At 36.8% G+C, this 26,177-nt stretch overlaps 1 protein-coding gene across 1 annotated transcript; it reads left to right on the forward strand.

Moving 5' to 3' along the window:
* Positions 1-408: 408 nt before the first annotated feature.
* On the forward strand, positions 409-25,777 carry LOC306844360 (fibronectin type III domain-containing protein 4-like; the record flags this gene model as incomplete). Its single annotated transcript, XM_079376439.1, has 6 exons — positions 409-484; positions 10,059-10,174; positions 13,467-13,671; positions 20,487-20,576; positions 22,541-22,674; positions 25,736-25,777. The coding sequence occupies 6 exons, from the start codon at positions 409-411 to the stop codon at positions 25,775-25,777; spliced, it is 663 nt and encodes a 220-aa protein (XP_079232565.1).
* Between the last annotated feature and the right edge of the window lie 400 nt (positions 25,778-26,177).

Genomic DNA, 26,177 nt, shown 5'->3' on the forward strand with positions numbered 1-26,177 from the left:
CTGGAGCTGACCGTGGTGCTGAACGCCGCACGCTCGCTCAAGATCAACACTGACATGCTCGAGCGTCAGTATCTGAACACCTCCGACATTGAACTTGACGTTCCCTCACAACCCTCGGGTTCGGAGGAAATCCTGAAATAATCGAGAGCATGAATCTGAAGTGAGACGGAAGCGCTTTGGAAGTCGAAGGAAAGTCAGTATTAAACCTGATGCTGACATGGACGTTTCTGCACGTGTGTTAATAGGATTTGCGAACATGATGTCCATCGTGAGATTTTTACTGTACTTCATTTAAGATATGTGTTATCTGAATGAATTTATATTCATGATGGTGCTATAAACATATCCGTTTAGAAGCAAAAGAAGATACTACATCTGTTTGGATTCTTGGACATTTGAAGTGGAGATATGGCTCGCGTTCTTGTCCTTGTTAACTCAGTCGGACTGTTGCTCTTCGGCAGTGAAATGTTTCTGGTGGGAGCAAGTAAGTTTATTTGTCTGATAATCGGTGTTCTGTCTTGTATTGAATGGATGCACGTGAGCTTCTGGAAATGAGATGAACTGTGAGCAAAATCATGTCATGCAATAGGTTACCTAAAAATCAGGATTTTTCGACTCAGAACGACAGGTACTTAAATAACCTGCAGTACATCGAATAGTTTTAATATAGCTAAGACACATGTTAAAATGCTGACTATATTGCTAAAGTGCTTTGACTGGTTAAGAGGTTAGACTAAAATGGGCTAAGAATTGACTTTTTATCATTGGTTTTTGGATTTTTGACATTCAATTGAACATTGGACTGATAGTAAAACAGTCTGAATTCTCAGCGTATTCTTGCCAAGTGGTTGTTCTTTCACAATAAGTTTTATAGTGGTTATGCAGTATATTACAAATGAATGAGTTGATTGCATAATATTATCCTAAGCGTCTTGTTGCATTCATGGTGTACATTTTAGCAGTTCATGCATTTCCTGCTACTCGAACCCATGACTTTGTTGTTGCTAGCATCATGCTTTACAGTTTGAACTACAGGAATACTTGAACCTTGTAAAATCTTCGCAATATTTTTACTAAACAATTTTTTTTCTTGTATCCTTCTTATATGTTTTTGGGGGAAATAGTAAATTTTCAAGCATGGCATGAAGGTTTGGAAGCATGTCAGGAAAATACTTTCCTGTATTGTTCTGATCCTTTCCCTTTTTTCCTGATTGAGTCATCTGGGATTTTGTGGTAGCTTTGAAAAGGCAGCAGTTGGCACTTCTGTTCTCACAAGCACAGTGTTTCCATCTGAAATATGAACACTTCCCATGCTGAAAGTTGCTTCTCGGAAACCAGGACATCTCTCCTTTTCCAAAATAGATTACACCTGTCAGAGGCAAAACAACGGAATAGCCCAATATTCATTCTCGATGCATGGCTGCATATTAAAAGTAATAATTTACTAGTGCATGTAAGACTAAATAATCTTTACATTAATTTTTCTCAGCCATGCTTTAACATAAGTGCAGAGTCAACAAAAATATATGCAAATTGTAGAAAGTCATCCAGTACATGACACAACAGACACACTTGATTCAATTTAAACAGAGGGATATGTGAGAAATTATGATCATGCAGTTTGAAATCTGGCCTAGTTTATGATCCAAAGCAGCTTCTTTGCAGAGATTTAGGACTAGAGAATAATTTAAATTCATCTTGGTTTCTTTTCCTTGACAACAGACACCTGAAATAAGCTAGTTAGTGTCATGCAGAGCACAGCACTGCTCAAAATACTACAGCAAAATGGCTCTTGATTAAAGGAATAGTTTACCAAAAAAGGAAATCTGCTGAAAATGTAGTCATCCCAAACCATCCAAGATGTAGATGAGTTTCATCATCGGAACAGATTTGGAGTAATTTAGCATTATATAATTTGCTCACCAATGGATCCTTTGCAGTGAATGAGAATTCAAGCAGCCCAATAAGACATTAATAACCCAATAAGGCAGTAATCCATCATCCACAGTCCATCATTTATTGTTTTGTGAAGTTAAAAGCTGTGTCAATGTAATATACAAAACCATCAAGACAATTTTCTTCAAACAAGGCTTCTGTCTATAATATTGCTCCAGTGAAAAACTTGTCTCATCTGAGTCTGGGGAGAAATTTGCACAGATCAACGACAATTTACAAGCAAAAACTTGTCTAAACAAATCTGTTAGTGGATTTTATCTGAGAGGAAAACAAGGGTTGGATGTTTTTGTGGATTATGGACTCATATTTTGGCCAGAAGAGACAGTTTAAAGGTAAAACATATTTGATTTCGAAACATTCAGCTTTACACATCAAAAGATTAGTGATTAATTGATGAACTGGAATCATGTGGATTACTTTTGGATTATTGTGATGTTTTTATCAGTTGTTTGGACTCTCATTCTGATGGCACCCATTCACTGCAGAGGATCCATTGGTAAGCAAGTGATGAAATGCTAAATTTATCCAAATCTGTTGTGGTAACTGCGAGGCATTAGGACCAGACCTGATACTCTAACATCTAGATGGAAAGCCTTCCCAGCAGAGTAGAAGCTGTTATCGTTACAATTTTAAAATGAAATGTTCAGTAGGCACATATGGGTGTGGTGTTCATGTGTTCAAATACTTTTGGCCATGTAGTGTATGCGTATTAATAAGATGACTCTATTGATGACATCTAGATTGGAACAAAGAAAAGTAAAAATGTCTTTTACCAAGGCTTTCAACATTTCCACACAAAAGACATTTCAACATTTCAGTCTCCCAATGTTCAGTTTTGTTTGTGTGCGTGACTCTTCTGTGTTTTTGAAAAGTGCTTTGCCTTGAAATATAAGGACATAAAAATGTAATTATAGAAAAACATCAAGTGTAGGATACTAGTTTCAGATCTAATAGAAAAAAATAATACTCCACAAGGGCAAACATTTATTACAAATTATGCACTGTCAGAAAAATGTGAAAAAAATGTACCCTCAAAGGGAAAGAAATTTATGCTTCATTTACTCCTGGTTTGTGCAATAGTGATAAAGAAATTTCAGTAATTATTTTTGAAAGTTAAGTTGTTACACCTCAATGTGGCAACAAGTGACCATCTTTATGAGTGAGTACATAATCTAGATTCATTCAACAGTACTGATTTATTCAAAATGTTTGAGTCATTTAATCATTCACCCAACCGATTCGTTCAAAACCACCGAATCATTAAAAGGTCACCTAAAAATTCAAATTTCCTACAAATTTACAGGTTGCCTCCGTATAATGCAAGTGAATGGTGCTCAACGTAGACCATTTATGACAATTGTTAACAATAATCGAAAACAACTACATCTCACGTGACCTATATATATTACTCTGAAGCTGCTTAAATATGTACTTCAGACTGTCAAAAATGGGCTACCATTCATTTACATTAGATGAGGAAAAATCCTGGAAAGTTTTTCCTCCAAAATCTTAATTTCTCTTTGGCCGAAGAAAGAAAGACTATACTGTACACCTAGGGTTAAATAAGCAAGCAGAATACACACGCACACACACACACACACGCACACACACACACACCTCACAATTGTTACTCTTGCTTGAATAGTATCCTATTCTTGAGTTCTCCATCTTATCCTTAGAAAACCCATTGACTGTTCAAGGGCAGTGTGGGGTGTTCTGGTATTACAGTGACTCCTCGCTCCGTGGGGAAAGTGCAGTGTTCCCCTGAGGTACTCCCTCTGTGGCTTTGTGTTGATAGAACACCCTGCAGCTCCATCTGTGAGTGCATTGTCTACCCTGAGAGGATCAGACAGCACATTTCACAAAATCTATCATGAAGCACTAACCCCTTACCAGAATCAATTGCATGCCTGGAGGTCATTAGAGCATGAGATAACATAGTGATGGACAGAGATGGTGTGAGAGAGATGCCACGTTTAAGCTGCGAAGACAAATGACTTGTGTTGTGTTCTCTTTATTGCATTCACCAAACAGACCTGTATGTAGCAAGAAGATTCATTTAAATCCTCAGTTTGGACAAGAAAGCAGTTGTTCAAGCAATCAGTATGCACATTTGCAATTTAAACTGAGGTTGGGAGGACCTGCATTACTTAACATTTGAAGAAAAAAGGAGGGAAGGGTAATTCTGAATTTTTGTTGTCTAAAAGTGTATTTTTAGCTAGCAGGATCAAAGCCATGCAAAATTCTGACTCGGAGCACACATGTTTATTCTGCATTTATACTTGTGGATAGTAGTTGAGATTGCATGTTGAAGGTCTCTTTGAAGGAGATTTTGGTCTGCTCTCAGATTATGAGGAACAGTTGAAGTGCTGCTATGTGCCTGTTTGCTGAATTACTCTGACAGGATGTCTGTGTGGCTCATGTGGCCTCTTGCTTTTTAACTGTATGCTCCGTGTTTTACCCAGGGTGACCTGCACTCCTCTTTCTGTTATGTAACAGATTTGAGTGCATTTGACTTGTGCTTGAGTGGTTGAGACACGACTGAGATAACAATAGATAGTCTTATTTTGTATATAATGTATACTTGCTTTTTGTGGGTTTAAGTTTTATTATAAGCATCACTTCTTGTCAGATGCTAATGGAAATGCAAAGCTTGCATCAGTATATTCATCTACGTTTGCAGTGCACAGTTGTGAGATACTCCAACGTCTGATGAGATTAGTCACTGGATGTCACTAAGGATATAGATAACGGATTGATACATTCCATAATGTCTTATTTTTGCTGTAACACATAAATGGGAGAGTTCACTGAAAAAATAAGATTTCATCGTTATTTTCTCACCTTCATATCTTTCCACTCCATTTTTCTTCTTTGACGACACCAAATGAGAATTTTGAGAACTTCTGTTTTCTTTACAACAAAAGTGGAAGCTGATTTATGTAAGATTTAAGACATAGAGTATATAATACATCATTACAAATAATATATGTTCTATATGCAGCTTAGCAGTATAAATCAACATATGTAGAAAACAAAACCTTAGAGATGTACACCATAATGCATTGGAAAATGCAGTAGTATTACTCTTTTTTTTTTTTAGTTTTATGAGACATAAAATTGTCTTTTTTATTTTTAATGTATATTTTCATTCATTCAGACAGTAAGATAATGCAGTGCAAATGCTGACAGTACCACCATAACTCACGTCTTCCTTTATCTAATTATTTTCCACATCACTAAAGAGCTTATGCCTGGCCATGTATCACAATTTATTTGAAGCTACCCTCAGACACGTGTAACCTCTATTACTTCAAGGACAATGAGCTCTCGCTGGGGAAGAGTGAGGTAAATGCCATAGCTAAAATGACAAAAACCTGATGAATTGTTTCATAAGAACCTTCCATTCCTGGTCAGTGGAGAACGTTCATTGTATTATTAAGTTAATACATGGAACAAAAATGGGCAATTCATTATGTGTCATTAGCACTTTCTGGACATTGGCATCAAACTGCGCTGTTAGCAGATTGGATTCTATGGTTTCTGGGACTTCACTGGAATGATGTGTTTTGACACTGGAACAAGGGGCGTAGCCATCATTCCAGAAGTGAGGGGGACAGAAATGTTATATTTATATATGTGTTTTTTTTAATAAGTCTCTTCTGCTAACCAAGTTCTGTTCTTCTGAACTTTCTATTCATCAAAGAAACCTGGAAAAAAAATTCTACTCAGCTGTCTTCAACATCATCATAATAATAAATGTTTTTTGTTGTTTTTTTAGCAGCAAATCATAATATTAAAATTATTTCTGAAAGATCGTGTGACTGGAGTAATTTACATTTTAAAATATATTCAAATAGAAAAAATAGTGAAAATATTTCAAAATTGTACTGTTTTGCTGTAGGCCTTTATCCTTTGGATGAAATAAACCCAGGCTTTCTGAGCAGAAGAGACTTCTTTAAAAAACATTACAAATCTTAATGTTCAAAGAATTTTGACTGGGCAACTTTAATTTTGTCTCTTATTTCTAGCTTTTAATTGGCTTAGAAATCAGATACACTGCTGGACAATAACCAATAATAATGATTTGTTTATATACTACAAACACTTTTTTTGTCCCATGAGGCAGAATAGTTTCTATACTGTAATGAATGCTATGGCAATTAGCACTGCATTGTTCATATACTTTATTTATTACCTGCAGATGACTTGAAAAACACAAATAAACCATATATCGTCACAATCGCAAATCCAAACTCGTCGTACCCGTGTAATCTACGCCTCTAACTGGAACATTTTGTTCAGTGTACAAATATTTGCTGTTTTCTGTGACAAATTATCAGTTGTAATGATGAAACATAATTTAACAGACTCTGAGGTGCAAATACATTTGTTGATGTGGCAAAACATGACCCTGGCAGATGTTCTCCCATGATATCAGTTTATGAAAATCTTTCATTTTTCACTTCAGTGAGCATCTGCTGGACAGTGAAACTGGCTTGGCATTTAGTGTGTAACAACACGTTATAACAGTGATGTGTTTTCCTCTTACACAAATGGACAAAACTATTAGCATTTCTATTATCTAATAAATGTGTCTACATTTTTTAACGCTAAAAAATATTAATTATGACAACTCATTGTCATTCTTCACACCAGCAAATGTGAGTGAGTACTGATTCATTCAAAAAATGTAATTCAAAAGCAGCTATTTATTCAGGGAATTTCAGTAAGTCGTTGAATCGTTTACTCAACAGATTTGTTCAACAAAACTGATTCATTCAGGAATGAAACACTGCTAGCCCTTGGTTTGTTTGCAACTATTTTCATTTGCGAAGCAAAGAAACTGGCAAAATTGTGTCTAAAATGTGCAGTAAGTTATATATGTAATATATTGTTAATTCTGTGCTGTTTTATCTTGTGTCTACAGTCGAAAGTATACTTCCCTTGTCTATGTTCGGCTCTGGCTCGTGGCCTTTTGCACATGTAGTATTGTAGATATATCTTATGTAACATATAACGGCCAGACAGTGTAGATGTAGAGCTCATAATAACCCCTTGCACACAGAATTACACAAAAACAACAATGTAGCTGCAAATCTGGGAACTAATTAAAATGGAAGGTTTGATGCATGTGACCCCATAGATGCTTTGATGTCGCAGTCAGCCTTCACCGAGGTGGCCCTTTCCTACCTCAAAATGATTATCCCTGGCGTAGAGCTGGAGTCAGACCTCTCTTCATCCAATTTACACAGCCATTGCTGAGGGCAAGGAAGACCAGCATAATCAGCCGTGATCCCTATTGTGTATGATCATAGCTGCATGGAGATGATTGCTGTCATACTAGTGATTTCTTAGGGCGTCAACATAGGGCATTGATTATCAGTCTGTTACTGAGTATGATTCTTCAGCGTTGTGATGCATTATGGGTTTTGTTGCTGATGATTAGCGTTGGAGAATAGCAGACAAATGACAAATGCAGAGCCAAGCTCCTCTGCTTGCCTTACTGTGTGCTATATGCCAGTGCTGAACAGTGATTTCTTTAAGTGGATATCTATCTAATTATCTAATTTATCAGAGATGACACATGAGAAACACTATGGCAGGTGTCAATTTAAAAGTAGGGCTTTTGTTGTTGTAAGTGGTCTTTCAGAAAATAATAAAATTTCCAGTTATTTTAATTAATTAATTTATTGTTAATTTAATTTAGTTGAGATTTGCATCAAACAATAATGAAGATCAATAGAGCATAGAGCACCAAAACGGTTGTGGATCCGCTTACACGAATACCTCCGTAACTGGCACAGATTTGCAGAAAATGACCATCGTTTCGCAAATGAATAATTTACAGGCTGTTACATACATATTCCAATATTTTATTATGTGAGCCTTATGTTACTCCTAAAATAACAAGAGCATTTATAGTAATGTTAATATTAATTATAGCCATTCTCTGAACTCATAACTCGTAGCTTAATGAACTGCACGCCTCTGCTGTATGATTTTCCTAGTGAGAACAACCTTAGATAAAATAATATTCAGTTAATTATAATTAATTAAAAAAAATATATATATAACTAACCTTAAGTTAAGTCAAAAACATACTCTCTCACAAACTGTCTCTGCCACTATGCTAATGTGTACATTAAGTCGTGGCCTAATAGTTTGAGAGTCGGACTTGTAACCCAAAGATTGTGAGTTCGAGTCTCGGGCTGGCAGGAATTGTAGGAGGGGGGAGTGAATGTCCAGTGCTCTCAATACCAAGACTGAGGTGCCCTTGAGCAAGGCACTGAACCCCCAAAGGCTCCCTGGGTGCTGCAGCATAAATGGCTGCCCACTGCTTTGGGTGTGTGTTCATGGTGTGTGTGTGCACTTTGGATGGGTTAAATGCAGAGCACAAATTCTGAGTATGGGTTACCATACTTGGCCACATGTCACTCACTTTCATTATATAAACTTCAGGTACTGTATTATTTGTACTTTTAAAGTACTAATATGAACCTACAAGGTGCTAAAATATGGAAAATAGGGTACAGAGATGTACGTTTTAGACTTTGCACGTAAAGATACCTCCCCAGTGACAACTTTTTTTTTTAGAGTGTAATAATTATAAAATCATATTTTTTAAATGCATATTTTTTTACATGTTTAATAATTCATTTTCATGCTAATTTAACATTTATCAATGGAAATAAACGTTTGTTTCAAAAACGTTTCAGGCATGTGTTACTGTTACCCAATCTGGCAATATTTTTAAAATGAAATAAGTTTGAATAAATTTTAATTTATTTATATTTTCCCTCTATAGGGGGAAAATGATTTTCAGGCTTTATTTGGTTAAGTGCCTGTTAATGTTGTGGTCCTTTGGTAAAGATGCGTCATACAGATCTGGAACAGATTCATTGTGCAACAAACCACAACTTATTTCAAAACAGCCGTTATGTAACTTAGCTAAGAGTCTGTATTTGTTATTGTTGATGTTATTGCATGGGTTCGGGTACAGGAACAAAAAAACACCCCTTCCCCTTTTTGCAATCGCCCACACAAACACATAAAGTCCATTAGAGCACTGCTCAGAGGAGATGCTAGAAAATGCTCTCTCAGTTCAGTCTAGTTCACCGCCTTTCTATTTTCTCCAGAGCGACAGAGGCATGTGCTAGATTGTTGAATTTGCCACTGTTCTCCTCTGCTTTTTGAGAGACTAATTAGCTCGTTTATTTCTTCCTAAATCATGATCGAGCACCCTACAGCTGAGCTGAATAAAAAAAAAGGACCCACATAAAAGTCTCATATAGGACACAATGAGCTCAATTCAGTCAATTTCAGAAAGAAGTTTCAATAAAATAGTCATGTGCAGATCACTTCTGCTTTACAGTATGTCTTTTATATCAGTTTATTTTTGTTTTTAGCCACTGTCAGTCTGATTTTCGGTTCAGTCGCCAACGCTGACTCATTTAATCACAAAATAAGTGATGAAATGGTAATATAGCAAACAGCATAATGAACCCAAACAACTTTAAAGATACCAATTTAAACATGTTGCCCAGAGGGGATGTACTAGCGTTAAGGAAAAAGAAATGTAGCTTTGCATAAAACATCTCTGGTTTTAGTGGGTTTGCTTTTAGACAGAGCTGTAGCCCCTCAGAGAGCTAGACAGTGAGAAGAGATCAAGCCACAGAGTAAATGTTTTACATCCCAAATCTGATTGGTCAGATTAGAAAGCTTTCTTGGCAAGCCACTCAGACAGTCTATAAAAGGACAGCAAATAGAGCACAGCAACATATTTCAAACCTGTGGCTTATTGTTGTGCTCTCTTGGGAAGGTAATAGCTTTTCCATGACAACATTGTTGTTTGACAGTAAGTTCTTGAAAACATGCATTGGCTGTACTAGTTTCTGCACTAAAGATAGAGTGGAAATGTCATAATAATATATCAGTTCAAGTATGGCAGCAAATTATTCACTATAATTAATAAGTGGGCTTGACAATGGCAATGACCTGGTAATTAAGCTGGAAAAGTTTGAAATATATTGAAATTATTAGAGTTCAAAGATTCAAAGTTATTTTGTGTTTTAATTAGTATTTTAATTTTGTGTTTCCAGACCGTCCACCTGCTCCAGTTAATATGTCGGTCATGCACCTGAGAGCTGATTCAGCAACTGTGTCCTGGGAGGTGCCTGAGGGTGACATCATCATCGGCTTTTCCATCTCCCAACAGGTAAATCACTTCTCAACTGTCAATTCTAATATTTCTAAGCATATGGGGCACAGACAGCCTGTGTTCTTTTTGTAAACAAGTTGAAGAGACATTTACACATTGTTTGTATTATATGGATTATATCCAAACAATTTTGGTAGAAATACCCCCCCCCCCCCCCCCCCCCCAAAAAGAAAAAAGAAAAAGAGAAAAAGAAACAGAAAAAACTGCTAATTTGCTTTTTTTTTTAGTTTCTTAAACATATTTAACAATCTTTACAAGACAAAATATCTAATAGATACTAGTATTTTCATGGTCTGAAATATTTTGTAGTGCTCTTCTAAAAACTAAAGAAAATACTGTAATTATAAATTATACACTGTATTTTTTTCTAAACTTTTATTTTTCTTTTATTATGTCATAAAGTGTTTTCAAAGTTAAAACAACAACCTGTCTTTTCAAAAATGTTAATGTCATGTGAATGTGTGTGTGAATAAAATCATACCAGATTTTAGCATGGCTAGAAAACTGTATTGACCAATCAGAAGCCAGGAAAAGGAACTTTTATAAACGTTTTCCTGAAACTTTCATACGTCCGTGCCTTTATGTAAGTTTTATTTAAAAATTGTGTGAGCAGTAAATGTGAATTTCGTCATATTTAGATCTATATTTGGATGTTGATTTGATTTCTGTCACATCCTCACTGTAAAAGATTAACATTGTTGTTTACTGAAATTCAGAAGCTATTATCTAAGTGACTTACACATTTGAACAATTACAAATATATCTGTCAATCATGTTATGCAATAGGTTGTCTGCATGTCTGTAATGGCTGTGCAGGCGCCGCTTACAGATTAATGCATTATTCATTTAGCCAAGGACTTCTATCAGACTCCCCCACACCTAGAGGCTGCTTCAGAGCCCAAGGGCAGAGGAAAGTGCTTTGGATCTATTTGCAGACTTTAAAGACCAACCAAGTCAGAGCTAAATGCAACATTAAGTTGGAGGGCAGAATTATAGCTGAAATGAAAGGCTGTTGTGCTTGACTCTCAGGGCTTCAGGAAGATCCTTATGCGTCCTAATGTGTGATTTATATTTATTAGGTGACCTCATAGAAAGCGCTTACTGTTACTGTACTGCTGACCTCTAGACAGCTCGAGCCATTTGAAATGTCAGCAAATACCAGCCTAAAGCTGCAGGTGATGTTTCATAGTTTGTCAATTCTACAGGAACCTTGAAAAGTTTTTTTCGGTTCGGAAGAACATTTACATATATGGAGTTTAGACTTGGGATGAACTAGGACTAAAAAACACCCCATCATATCCCACAGTATATAATTCCTCAATATAAATGCACTCTTAATTATTTGTTTCAGGTGTTTCAATCAGACTTCTTGCCATAGGTGAATAAAATGTACAAACATTTGTGAAAAAATAGGTCATTCTGAAGATCTCCGTGAATTCAAGAACGAATGGATTGAAATCACACCACTACTGGACTCTGGAGCAGTGGAAACCTGTTGTGGAGCAATGACTCAAGCTTTTCTGCCTGGAAAGTCTGGGTTTGGCAGGTTCCAGGAGAACATTACCTGTATGACTGCATTGTGCCAACTGTAAAGTTTGATGGAGGAGGCATAATGGCATGGGGCTGTTTTTTATCATCTTTATATCTAGTACGCTTCAGCATACCAAGACATTTTAGACAATGCTATGCTTCCAACTTAGAGGAAACAGTTTGGGGAAGGCCCTTTTCTATTGCAGCATGACTGTGCCCCATGCAGTGCACAAAGGATGGTTCATGAAGACACTGGCTGTATGAGTTTATTGTGTAAGAACTTGGCCCACACAGAGCCCTGACCTCAACCCCATCGAACACCTTGGGGATGAACTGCAATGGAGATTGTGGCCTTTTTGTCCAACATCAGTGCCTGTCCTCACAGATGCTCTGCTGTATGAATTGCCAAAATTCCCACAGAAACACTCCAAAATCTTGTGGACAATTTTTCCAAAAGAGTGGAAGCTACAGCTGCAAAGGGGAGACCAACTCTAATGTTAGGGCTGCACGATTATGACAAGAATCATGATTGTCAAACATTCCCTTGGAATTTAAATTGTGATTACAGTTATCACAATTTACATTGAATGATGTTTTTAACAGCTTTATACCATTGTTTGAAGCAACTGTATGCCATATTTTTATATGAAAATAAACAAGCTGAAAACACTCTTCTTGAAAAAATCTTTATTGCTTTTCTATAGCATTAAGCCTCAAATGTCAAATACATCATACATTGGTTTAGTTTCTTCTGTAACACTTGAGACCAATTCTCACGATTAGCTAGTTGCTTATTAGCATGTCTTTTATTAACATATTGACTGTTTATTAGCACTTATAAAGCACATATTCTGCATCCCTAATCCTGCCCAATACCTAACCTTAATAACTATTAATAAGCAGAAAATTAGGAGTTTATTGAGGCAAAAGCTGTTGCTAATGGTTTGTTAATAGTGAGAATTGGACCTTAAATAAAGTGTAACCATTTCTTCTTGTAAATAAAAAATAAAAAAATAAAATAAAAATATGGTTGGTATTATAATTGTAACGGTAATTACAATAGTTTGGATAAGCACCGTCTCCACAGAAGAAGATCAACACCTGCTTCTACATAACTGCCTTTTTAGCCCCGCCCACCGATTCGTGCATGATATGTGTTTAGGAGAGAGGCAAACATGCACATCTATGCAGAAACCAAACGATAAAGATGGGTCTGAAGACAACAACTGTGCAGTGCCAAGCTGTGGAAAAAAAAAACAGTCTTTGCATTGCCTTCCTTCTGATCCCAACATTAGGAAAGCGTGGATGAACTTTATTTTTAATGAAGATCCAGACCTCGTCCGTAAGAACTCAGTCCTTTGTTCACTTCATTTTGCTGCGATTCGTTTAAAAACAAGGCACAATTTCAAAAAGATTGAAACTTAAAGACTGATTATATTGGTTTCGACAGAAATGTCACAACACAAGTGTGAGTAATTTTTTTAATACGGGATTACTTTGTCTCTTCTTACTGATGGCTTGATATGTATTGATTTATGTATGTGTTTTTGACCTAAATCACAGCAGCTTCCATCTACGAGGAATGTATGCTGTCAAACATACACAACGTTAGCCAATCATAGCAGTGTGCGTTTACTTCCAAGTCTATTCAAACAGAGCAATGAGGAGGTTCAAAACAGGACAGAAAATAGCCTATTATTTCAAAATTGCGATGTTTTTGATGTAAAAATCTTGACCAATGGTGGTTTAACTCTTTCAGAGAATGGACGGCAAAATGCAGAGGTTTATCAGGGAGGTGAACACCACCAGCAGATCCTGTGTGCTGTGGGACCTGGAGGAGGAGACAGATTACATTATTCAAGTGCAGTCCATCGGCCTGTACGGAGAGAGCCAGGCCAGTAAACGTGTACACTTCAGAACCCTGAAGAAAACAGACCGCTTCCCCTCAAACAGTTCAAACCAAGGTAACACCCCACCCATACTCTTATACAGCAATATCATTCTTCTCACTTTTGATGCAGTCCATCATAGCTTGACATCTTGTGTGTTAAAAATGTGAAACGTCAAACAGCGCGGTGACTGTTTACATTCTCAGTGGATTTCGCCATTGTGCTCAACAGTTCCTACGACCCAATTAATTATTGATGAACACTTCACGCATGGATGCAGGTAGACCTTGTTACTGCCTCTCATTTTCAGCTCCAATTTCTAATCAGCTCCCTGCCTCTCAGGGGGATATGCTGTATATCGGCGCTGTGCGGCACAAGCGGGTTGTCCCTAATAGCAGGCCAATTGAGTGGATTATTAACACCCATTTCAATGTTGTGTTGAAACGAGATGTTTTTGAGAGATTTTTGCTTCTGCATGAAATCTAGCAGAGCACTAAAAACCAGATAAATCAAGTCGCTTTTAACATGAGAGTAGTTGAGAACAACAAAACATCCAGTCTTATGCACACCGACACAGATAGAGCGCTTGAAATTAATCATCGGAGCATTCAAGGATGCACGTAATTCAGAAACACGCTCAATATGTCATTAATGCTCTCCTGCCTTGAACTGAAAAAACATATTCAATACATTAAAAATGTATCATCAAATTTGATTTGAAGACATCACGTTTGACTCTTGCTGATACAGGAAGTGTAATTAAGGAGGTTCACTGAAAACAAATTATTCTGTAGATCTTCAGTTTAAATAGACTACATTTAGAATCATTTCTAAAGCTCCTTTATGACTGAATAGGTGCAAAACTTCTTCCATATAGCTTCTATTACAGAAGTGTGAATTTAGCTTCATCTTGGCTTTCGGCTGTGTAAGGCCACAGTCTAAATTCAGCCAAGTGAAGAGAAAAGGCCTGTCATTAGCACAGAAAAGGCCTGGGCAGAACTTACACACACAATGAGGCATAAAAAGTATACTCTCAACTCATTCTAAGCTCATTTTTTTAAAATAAGATGTTTTACTGTCCAACGCTAATGTCACAGTGCACACAGCAGGGATGAACAAGGAACACGCAGACGAGGATGTAACTCAAAATATAGTCTTTACTGAAGACTAAACACAAGACATGGCAGGATAAGGCAAGGCTTACGGACAGGAAACACCGGGGGTAACGAGTAGACCAGACGAAATCTAACAGAACAGACAGGACTAAAATACTCAGGTAAATCAGACAATTAAACAAACACGGCTAGACAAGAATTAACCAATAATCAGACTAGACGAGGACAGGAAACAAACCAAATAAGGACACAAGAGGCAGGAACACGCACACGACAGAGGACTGACAGCTAATAGATTTCTTTTCTTTTTACTTTTATTGTGGCTAAAATTCAAGGACTTTTAAAAACATCTCTAATTCTCTTTAATTTTCAATCCTTGGTCATTATAGTTTTTCTGCATGTAATCTTTTTTTTTAAATGAAATTAATTGTTACCATCCATGCTTGTTCCTGTACTGATCAACTCTATTATTCTGTGACATTTTCCCCCTTTTAAAAATAATTTTTTGATCTTTCTCATTATATTTTGGTTATTCAGTTTACAGTGTTCAGTATTAAGGGCCATAGTTTAAGAATCAGTCATAGAAAAACCCATACTGACCACTAATCTGAATATGAATTCTTAAAAGTTGAAAATTTTCTACACAATAAAAATACATAAATGTTTTGACAGAAACATCAACGTTTTCTCAAAATAAAGGTTAAAATTTCTCCCAGAGAAATGATTTCTCCTAGCATGATTGTGACCAAGTGATTTACAGTATGTTCAGAGGATTTCCAATTAGTGTAAGTCTCTCTCAATGCATCAGTGCATCTTTCTCTGTTCCTATAATAATGAGTCTCATCATGATAAAAACAGTTAAATTCCAATCCTCCCTCCTCTATCCTGCAGTGCATAGATTTGAAATTGGAAGCAAGACTTAGCAGGGAGTATTTGCCATCTGCTTGCAAACAGGAAACACGATCCAATGCAGAGTTCTGTTTTTCAACTCTCAAAGTCAACTTGTCATAATCGCCCGAGGAATCTGACCAGTATCCAAACAAATCTAAAAAGGAAAGAAGTCATCTTCATAAAGATAACAGAGCGAGATAGGAAAAGTGTGCCAAGTCATTGAGTAATATGTCTTGTTTTGTGACTCTAGACAGTTTCACTCGCATCTCAGAGGTATTTTTGGCCAATGCTTCTCATGTGCTGTCAGACTGCGTGGAATATGATTCCCATTGGACTCAATTACTGTGATACTTCAAAGAACTGCGTCTGTAGAAGCTGAGTCAATATCAAAGACCAGACCCTGCAGGTCTAACAAACAAACCTGTGCATCCTGATGAGGAAAGACCTATTACATTTATGACTAGAAAGACAATAAACAACTTGCAGCAAGCACAATGCTGTCTCTGTGACGATCCATACAGAGCCTCTTTGCCCACACTTAAAGGGATAGTTCACCCCAAAATTTAAATTCTGTTATCATCTATGCAAAAGAAGATGGTTTAAAAAACCTCTCTGTACATTTTGTTCATACAGTGGAAGTCAGTGGAGTCTAAAACATTGTCTTTCACTGTATGGGAAAAATATCTTCTTTTGTGATCCACAGAAGAAATTCAGTGATATAGACAAGAGATAGTTTGCTAAAAATTAAAATTCTGTCATTAATTACTCACCCTCATGTCGTTTGACCTTTGTTCATCTTCAGAACACAAATTGAGATATTTTGGATGAAATACAAGAGCTTTCTGACCTTGCAAAGACAACAACACAACTGAAACATTCAAGGCCCAGAAAGGTGGCAAGGACATCAGTAAAATAGTCCATGTGACATCAGTGGATCAACCTTAATTTTATGAAGCTACGAGAATACTTTTTGTGTGCAAAGCAAACAAAAATAATGACTTCATTAACACAACAATTTCTTCTCCTACGTGTCAGTCTCCCGTTATGACCTCCCGTTGTGTTAATCAAATTCACGCACTGCCTCCGAAACTTTCGTCTGTCATAAAAAAATTCGGATCAGGTTCGATTTTCTGCATTTTCGCATCCGTACCAAGCATTTTGATTGGAAAGGATAACGAATACGAAAAAAATGCATACGAAAATTATTTTGGACTCGATGTGCAAGGACCTTTACGGTTAGAATGACACGAGGGTGAGTAATTAATGACTGAATTTAATTTTTGGATGAATTATCCCTTTAAGTTGTTCAAAATCTATATGAGTTTCGTTCTTTTGTTGAGAAACAAAACAATCCCTTTAAAAATAAGGATCCAAAAGGAATAACAGAAGAACCATTTTGGGTCCGCCAAATAACCTTTCATTGAACAGTTGTTAGAGCAACCATTTTTATCTTAGTAAAGAACAAATGGAATACTCATTTTCCACTATAAAATACATTTTATGCTAAGGAAAAGTTCCATGGATGTTAAAGGCTCTTCGTGGAACCATCAATGTCAATAAAGGGCCTTTTTTTTAGGAGTGTAGGTTTGGAACAACATGAGTCAGTAAATGATTGCAAAATTTGTGCAGCTGCGGTGATTCTCTTCGTGCTCTTCGTGAGAATGTCACAGTACATGTGCAACAGTGTCTTTGAACTGATTTCAGGCTTGTGGAACTAATGAGCAGATGTCTTGCTTTGTATCCTTCCCCCCAAGAAGACGCGAGAAAGCATTATGTTGTCTGGCATATAGCAGCTCTTTTTTAAAGGCATATAGCAGCTCTTTTTTCTTCCCTGTTGGGCTTTTGGAACCTAACCAGTTAAATAAACAGCACTGCGTCCCACATGAGCCTCTTATCTCTGTTGAGAGATGTGGCAAGGGTAGGTTGAACCTGCTTGTTGAGCACAGGCAGCATTCATTTTTCACACGAGTGAAAAACCTCCACACTTATCGTTATAAATATTCATGAGTCTGATGAGAGGAACGTTTCGCCTGTCTTCTATCCTGAGTGTTCAGTGGCGGAGAATGTGAATGGGAGCGAGGGTCCATCTCAATACTGTGAGACTGCTATTGGAAATCACAGCAATGCATGTGATATCCAGTAATTAGCTGGGTGTAATACCCCCCCCCAACCCTTCTATTTCAATTTATGACAGCAGGTGTCTCAGTGGCAGTGCTGCTTTATCCAGAAAGGAACAGCAATTGGGAAGAGTGGTGCTCTGGACCAACTCCACACAGGTTAAAAGATATTTGGAGGAGGAAATGGGCCTGAATTAAATCCCTTTAACACTGGATTAATACTGAAGACAGATGGCTGGGTGGATCAGGCAGTGGTTGGATGGTGGTGGTGACTGGGATGCTGGGAAATTGACCATCTTTGGGATACATCCTTGGGGCTTAACAAAAGTAAAATTAATCACATAAGTGGCTGGCAGCAATCTGCATTCTTTTTTTCCCTCTTCATTTTTACACTCTGTAACTTTTGGCCCTCTAGCATAAAAATTGCAGAGGAACATTGTTTTGGTCATTACACAAGATAAGCTTCGGCTTCGCTGTTCTGTTCGGATAAATCAAATGGCTTGTATCTTTATTTATGTATATGACGTAAACATGCACGTTTCCAGTGAAATCCATCCAGAAGAATAAATAGTTATTAAAGGCTTACCATAGTAATTTAAAGCTGCAGTCCGTAAGTTTTGCCTCTTTGTCGCCATCTCTGTTTGAAAACCTGGAATTGTAGTAACTTGCAGAAATATCTTCATTGCGTGGGTTGTACTCTGGCACGGCTCCAGCGCGGATGAATCTAATGTTTTGAGGAGTATGTGTAGCTGTCAGTCACCGCACCGGTGTGAATCCTATATGTAGTAATCACAGATTCTAGCATATGTCTTGTAATATATGACCCAAATAAGAATTTTCACGTATATATTGTCATCTGCTCAAGTAAGTAACAAGTCTGCCACGCTTGTTCTGACCAACTGAGGAAAAAAGCATTACAATAAATCACGCCACCAATGGTGATTTAATCTAAAGATCGGTTAGCTCGTATCACAACAAACCGTGCAAATTATTAATGTTAAGAACATCAGCATTGTGTGACTATGAGTATAGTGTGTATTAGTGTGTAGATTTCAATTTCTGTACAGTCTAATATCTAACTGTTATACCATTCGAATTTCATACCAAGACATTCTTTTAACCCAAAAAGCAAACTTTGCTCCCTTCGAACTGGTTGTCTTTAAAATACAAATCTTGCGTAATCCCAGGCTACCTGTAATCAGAAGCACATTTAAAACTGGAATATAATTAAATTTCATTCACGTGTTTCATATAATCCTTTCTGGATTACAATCCGCTATCAAAATGATTTTTGACATTTAATTATTCTAGCTGCTGTGAGAAAAGTTTATAAACGATCCGGCACCTGTATTATCCTCACATGCGATAGCCTAGAAGCTGGGACAACATCGTTATGTATACAGACGTGACGTAATGACGCAGTGGCATTATTAAAAGATAACCATTGTGAGTCGGGCTAAAGTAACACGTTCGTTTTGAACACTGGCCGGTTATGTACTTGCTCAAATATTGATTTTGGATCATTTTTAACCAAAAAAACTTACGGACTGCAGCTTTAAGGTAAACCAACAACACAGTTTGGAAGATGCATTTATAATGTACTCACTCAACATTTACATTTTGTTAATTACAAAAAAAAAAAAAGTTATATAGTGTAGCTTTAAAAAAGGTTATACTTATTTTAAAAACATGACATTTTTTAAACGTGTCTAATTTAAGTGTAGTATTTTAATGTTTAAAAACTTCTGCTATCCCGGTCTACAATTAATGTCCCTGACAAAATATGTTTATGAATATAAAATTGTTCTTTTCTTTGTTAAAATGGGTCTGGATTATGACACACACACACACACACACGTTGGTTTTTGTGGTTTATGGGGACTCTCCATAGGTGTAATGGTTTTTATACTGAACAAACTGTGTGTGCTATTGCCCTACACCAACCCTACACCTAAACTTAGCCCTCACAGGAGACTTTGTGCATTTTTAGATTTTCAAAAAAACACCATTTAGTATGTTTTTTAAGCCTTTTGAATTATGGGGACATAGGCAGTGTCCTCATAAACCACCTTCATATTGTAATACCTCTGTCATACCCATGTCATTATACAAATTTGTGTCCTCATAAACCACATAAACATGCACACACACACACACACACACACACACACACACACACACACACACCGGGAGTATGTTATTTATTATTATTATTAGTAGTAGTATTTCAGTTGATTCTACATTTATTTATGTATATTTATTTAATTAAATTACTATTAAAAACTCACTAAGACTTTTTTTTGTAATTAATACTTTTATTCAGCAAGGACGCATTAAATTGATCAAAAGTAACAGTAAAGGCATTTATTATGTTATGAAAGATTTCTTTTTCAAATTATTATTATTATTATTAAACCTTTATTTAACCAGGAATTAAAACTCTTGAGATTTAAAATCTCATTTAAAAGAGGGTCCTGATGTATAATAATTAAAATAAATTTAATTGAATTAAAATAAATGCTGTTCTTTTAATTAAATGCTTTCTATTAAATATCCTGAAACAAAAAAGTTTCCACAAAATACTCCAAACTTTTGAACAGTAGTGCATAGAAAATTTATCATCACAATTTTCTGATTCATGACCACAAGAATGAAAGTTGTGCACTTTTAATTTCAGAGTTGGCTCAGTGATGACTGCATCAGCTACAAATGACCGTTCAGTTCTAAGTTCAATCAATCATAGACGACCCTCTGTCTCCTCTAACAGATGACCCGACTGTCAAAGGCCTGGATAAAGCTCGACACCTGCAGACAGGAGAGATGATCATCATTGTGGTGGTGCTTCTTATGTGGGCAGGTGAGACACTGATGTCAGCTCAAAGGAAATGTGTCGACTCTATTAATAACGTCCAAGTCCTGGAATTCTGTTCTGACTGTTTATGCCTACTGAGAAAAACTATGCTTGCAAACATTACCTCATGAATTATTAACCTCCGAGAGAGATGTAAAGCAAATGAGTTTGAGAAAGAGAGGGCGGATCATAATTTGTCTTGGATCTGCTAATGGTTATTAATTTTTCACCTGAATAATTTTAGCATCACTTGAATTAAGTGGTGCTTAAAATTCCACTATACATGCCAGCTCTAAAAGCCCTGAAATATCTATAATATGCATTAAACTGATAAAAAATGAATATTGAGAAGGGCATGGGAAAGAGAAGCACTTCTCTGCTTACGTAAGGCACAAAGCCAGTCTGCCTCACTGTCACAAAATAATTCATGCGCTCAATTGCAACTGCCACTCCAGCAAACAAGGAATGTCTTCGCACCGCTGGGCTTTGACTACTGAAAGGTATTCAGGGTATGACTGCCCCTCTCAATCCAGAGGATGCTGAACGTGTCCAACATAAAGAGCAGGGGCAGTCCCACTCCCACTCCCTGATTTAAAAGTGATGCCGTCACCCTACATTTACACACAGAAATGATAAAAAACGATTTAATAGAACCAGTATAAATATTATATTAAGTAGGGGTGTAACGGTACACAAAAATATTCTGATACGTTTGCATGTGTACCGAACAAATACAGCATGTAACTTAAAGGGATAGTCCACACCAAAATGAAAATTTTGTCATTAATAACTTACCCCCATGTCGTTCCAAACCCGTAAAAGCTTCGTTCGTCTTCAGAACACAATTTAAGATATTTTAGATGAAAACCGGGAGGTTTGTGACTGTCCCATTGACTGCCAAGTAAATAACATTGTCGAGGCACAGAAAAGTATGAAAAGCATCATCAGAATAGTTCATCTGCCATCAGTGGTTCAATCTGATTTTAATGAAGTGACGAGAACACTTTTTCTGTGCAAAGAAAACAAAACAATGATTTTATTCAACAATTCGTCTCCTCTGGTTCAGCGTAGCGCCATTTTGGAGAATATCCGCTGGACGCAAGCAGCATACGCTCTTCTGTGTCAGACGTGCCATAGATATGTACTGTATACGAGGCGTGCCACAAGGCTATGTCTTCTACGTTTGTTTAAGCTTTGATTTGAATGAGAAGAGCGTACGCTGCTTGTGTCTAGCGGATATTCTCCAAAATGGCGCTGCGCTGAACCAGAGAAGATGAATTGTTGTATCCGCCTCGGCCCGTCGACTCGTCGGCTCCACCATGGCTTATAGCTCCCTCCTCTCCGCCGTGGCCCATCTGTCCACTGGCTCCGCCGGGCTCCCTCGTCCTTCCGGCTCCGCTTTGTTCTTTTGTCGACCATCCTTCGCCTCGGGACTCCACTCCATTACTCCAGTCTTCAGTGTCACATGATCCTTCAGAAATCATTCTAATACGCTGATTTGTTACTCAAGAGACATTTCTTATTATTATCAACAGTTAGTGCTTTGTAATATTATTGTGGAAACCATGACGCATTTTATTTCAGGATTCTTTTATGAATAGAAAGGTTAAAAGAACAGCATTTCTTTGAAATAGGCTTTTTGAAACTCTTTGTTTTTTTCCACTGGAGATGATATTCAAATAATTAAAGTTATTGTATGTTTTCATAATCAAGCTATCCAATCTCAGAAGGTTAAGGAAAAGGTTAATGGCATTAATGATTCATTTATCATTGTTCATTGATAGCTTTAAGAAAATGGCCCGATATACAGTAAGAGACAGAGGTGAAATGGAGATAAACCGGGCACAGTTGTGTTTATTCAGTAACTGTCTTAAGAGTTGGATGCTTCAGCGACTCTACCTATCAGTCTGTCTCTCCAGAGCTTTGTAGAGTTACAACTCCATGTCAGCATGTCTTCTCTGTTTCTGCAGCTGTAATTGCCTTGTTTTGCCGGCAGTATGACATAATAAAGGACAATGATTCCAGCAACAGCAAAGAGAAGGTGAAACCATCCTCGGAGAGAAGCACACCAGAGCATCACAGCGGAGGGCTCCTGCGGAGCAAGGTGGGACATCTTTGAACCTTTTTCTCAACATCAAACTTACTTTTCTAATATTTACCCTAAACCTGTAAGACTTACTTTCTTCAGTGGAGCACAAAAGAAGAAGATGAGCAGAATTCCATCAAATCATCTCTTTTTCTCTACAATGAAATTGAATGGAGGGCTGTCAAGCTCCAAAAAGGACTAAAAACTCTCATAAAAGCATCATGAAAGTAGTCCATCTGACTATGAGGTCTTCTGAAGTGATGTGATAATTTTGTGAGGAACAGACTGAATGTAAAGTCTTTATTCAATAGAAATCTTGCCTTACCTGTACCTTGGTCACCATTCACTTTCATTGTGTGGAAAAGAGCTATTGCAAAGAAAAAAAGTCTCAAAAGAAATACGTTTTTCAAACCCATGGGGTGAATAAATTAAATTTTTGAATTAACTCTTTAGTCTTCATCTAAAGTCATATTTGAACAACATCTTTTTCTTCATTGTGAAAGCAAGCACCCTTAGAAAAATAAGCTGTAACAGATTTTGACTTTCAACTAAAATCTGTCACCACATCAGATCAGATATCTCCAGTTTTGTCAATTGCAGTGCAAAACAGATATGTATTTATACTGTTTCCCCACAATTCCCCCTAAACCTCAGATTGAGTTGAAATTGAAAAATCTATTTCCCTGTAAATTCAGCCACGATACTTTCCATTAGCTCTTAATGAAAAGCATAGCGTAAGCATTTAGAGCTAAGAGGATAGGGAAAAACAACCCAATCACTTTTAACATCTGCAGAAAGACTAAGACAGGAAGGAGAAAAGCATTTAGATTGCTATCCATCTCACTTTTCACAAAGACTGTCTGCCCAGGAACTGCCGATTGATAAAACATCTGATTGATAAAACCTTTTTGTTATTTGTCGGATGAAACCTGCCAGCAGTGAAGGATGAGACCAAACACTATAATGGCCAGAGCGTCAGTCTGTCAACACTAGGCCAGTCCTGCATTCCCTGACTCATGAGAAAGGCTTCAGGGTCTCTCTCTGTTGTATCACTTTTGCGAGATCATAAACTAAGCCTATGGAGCTTTATATTTGTACAGACAATGCTACAATTCACTGTTTGGCATGTTTTTGGCTCTGGTCAGTAATGCTGAACAGTTTGCAAGAGAACGTGTGTCAGTGTCCCAAAATAATTTTTGTTTATAAATGATATAAGACTGGGCTTCGATACAGATTTCCCATTCATAAGCACTTGAATTGTTTCGTTTCTGTTTCATTTGGGTGTGTTTCAATGATAATTCAAATTCTCTCCCTGCTAATACTGTAAATTAAACAGAAGTTTTTGAGACGGATTAAAAATGCCATCTATTATGGACTATTTACTAAAAGAACCAGGTCAAAAGAATGATTCATTTTGGGAATCAGACACTGACTGTAGTTCAGTCTTTATTGCATGCAGCCTGCAAGGACAACTCCACAGAAATACATCCACAGAAAGTACAATTTGTTTTTGGATTCAATACAGGCTGTGATTCAATACAAACTCACAACAGATCAAATATGATTTGTTTTAGTGCTGAATATTCAGAAAAACCTGCGTAAAAAACCTTCTAATTTGGTACTTCTGCTTTTAAGTTTACATACCACTTTGCGGAATGTATGCAAGATGTTGATAAATTAATTTATTAATTTGAGAAGGTGTTGAGAAGGTTACTTTGGAAATATAATAGATTACAGATTACAAATTACCCTCTTTAAAATGTAATAATTAGTGTAACTATTTCAGTTACTTTATTGAAGTAATGTAACTGATTACATTTGATTATTTTTAGTTATCGAATAAGCATGTGTCCTATTCTGTGTCCTAAACTCCTGAAACATTGGTGTCTCATATTTTAAAGCAGTCAATGCAATTTGGGAAAGAAATCAGTCTTATCTGAATGTGTGTGAAAAATATTCAAATGTAACCCCCTTTGTAATCATTAACATTTTCATAAGTAACTGTAATTTAATTACACACCCCATTTTTCTCTGACAGATTACAGTTAGATTTTACATATTGTAATTAAATTATTAGTTACTCCTCAAAAACTGAAATTCAGTTACTATTTTGTCTTGTGGACTAAACATTTATTTAGACAGCTTATTCAGGGCAATACTAAATAAAAAATAACATGCAATTTTAATTATTTTGAAAAAATACTAACATCTTGCATAATCTGCAAGGGGTATGTAAATTTATGAACAACTGTAAATTATTAAAATAATAATTTTAAAAGGCCAAGATTATGGAAGCGCTATACAAATACATTTGCATGCGGACCAATTTGAGGATTTTAAGAATCAATATCAAAATTGTTCAAATGAAGATCGCAATTAATCCGAAAAACAATATTTTTACCCAACCCCATAGAAAAGCACCTAACTAATACTAATTTTAACTATAATTAAAATAATAAAGGCCATCATAATATTTACAACTTTCTACAGACTGGAAAGGGAAGTGGAAAATATTATGCATGACACTTAATTTTAGAATCAGAGACTTTTCAGCATAATAAATTCTGTGGATCAAACACCAGAGCTACTGACCTACTTCTAAAATAAACCATCTCAGGAAAACCACCATGTGCCTTTGATCCTTCCCATATTCCTGTAGCTCTTCACTTGGCACTTTCTCTGTGTCGGAAATTCAGAGTGATAAAACAAGGACAGATACTTCACATTTCACCCGTTCCACTATGTGCCACCATTAGTCCTTATAACGCACGATAAAATCAATATCAGACACTTTGATGATGTCATCTCTTGCACCAAGACCCTAATGGCCTCAATTTCGACATACTGCACTGCTACAGAGCAAAAAATTATGTGCATTCGTCTCCGTGCGCATTACATCTCAGTGCTCACAGGCATATATACAATAATCTCAAAGCTGCAAATACATCCACCGGCGTTCTATCCATCCAGGACGCCATCGTGTCCCAGACCGCCACACAAACGATTACAGGCGATGATGAAACGGGCCCCTCGGAGGAGAATCACTCTTCTGTTTTTTTTGTCCTCCTGTCTGTTGCAGTTCCACCAGTCTGTGTCGTCGATCAACATCATCGAGGTGTGATGGGAGTATCGTTGACATCAGTCATGCCCTCCGTCGCATCAGGATGACAGTATGTCAACCCTTTCATCACCACACGATCAAAAACCCATCAGCTACACCGCTGTATTGGCCCACCCATATACACATTAAAGCAATCTACTGGGACTGTAAATAACGTATATTGCGTATATGACTGGATGTCTGTATTTTATGATGGATGGAAAATTCCCAAAACTCTTACTGCAATATATCAGACTGAATCTGGGATTTTTTTCTCTTGTATAGAAAAGGAAGGAAAGTGTATTTTTGTAATGGTACTGAAGTATGACAGGGTTTCTACTCTTTATTAGCTTGTGTTTTGTTTTTGCATGCAGCTCTAGTGGTCTGATAGGATGTGTACAGAAGCAGGTCTTTAGATTAA

This window comes from Barbus barbus (assembly GCF_936440315.1).
Source record: "Barbus barbus genome assembly, chromosome: 24".
NCBI lineage: Eukaryota > Metazoa > Chordata > Actinopteri > Cypriniformes > Cyprinidae > Barbus > Barbus barbus.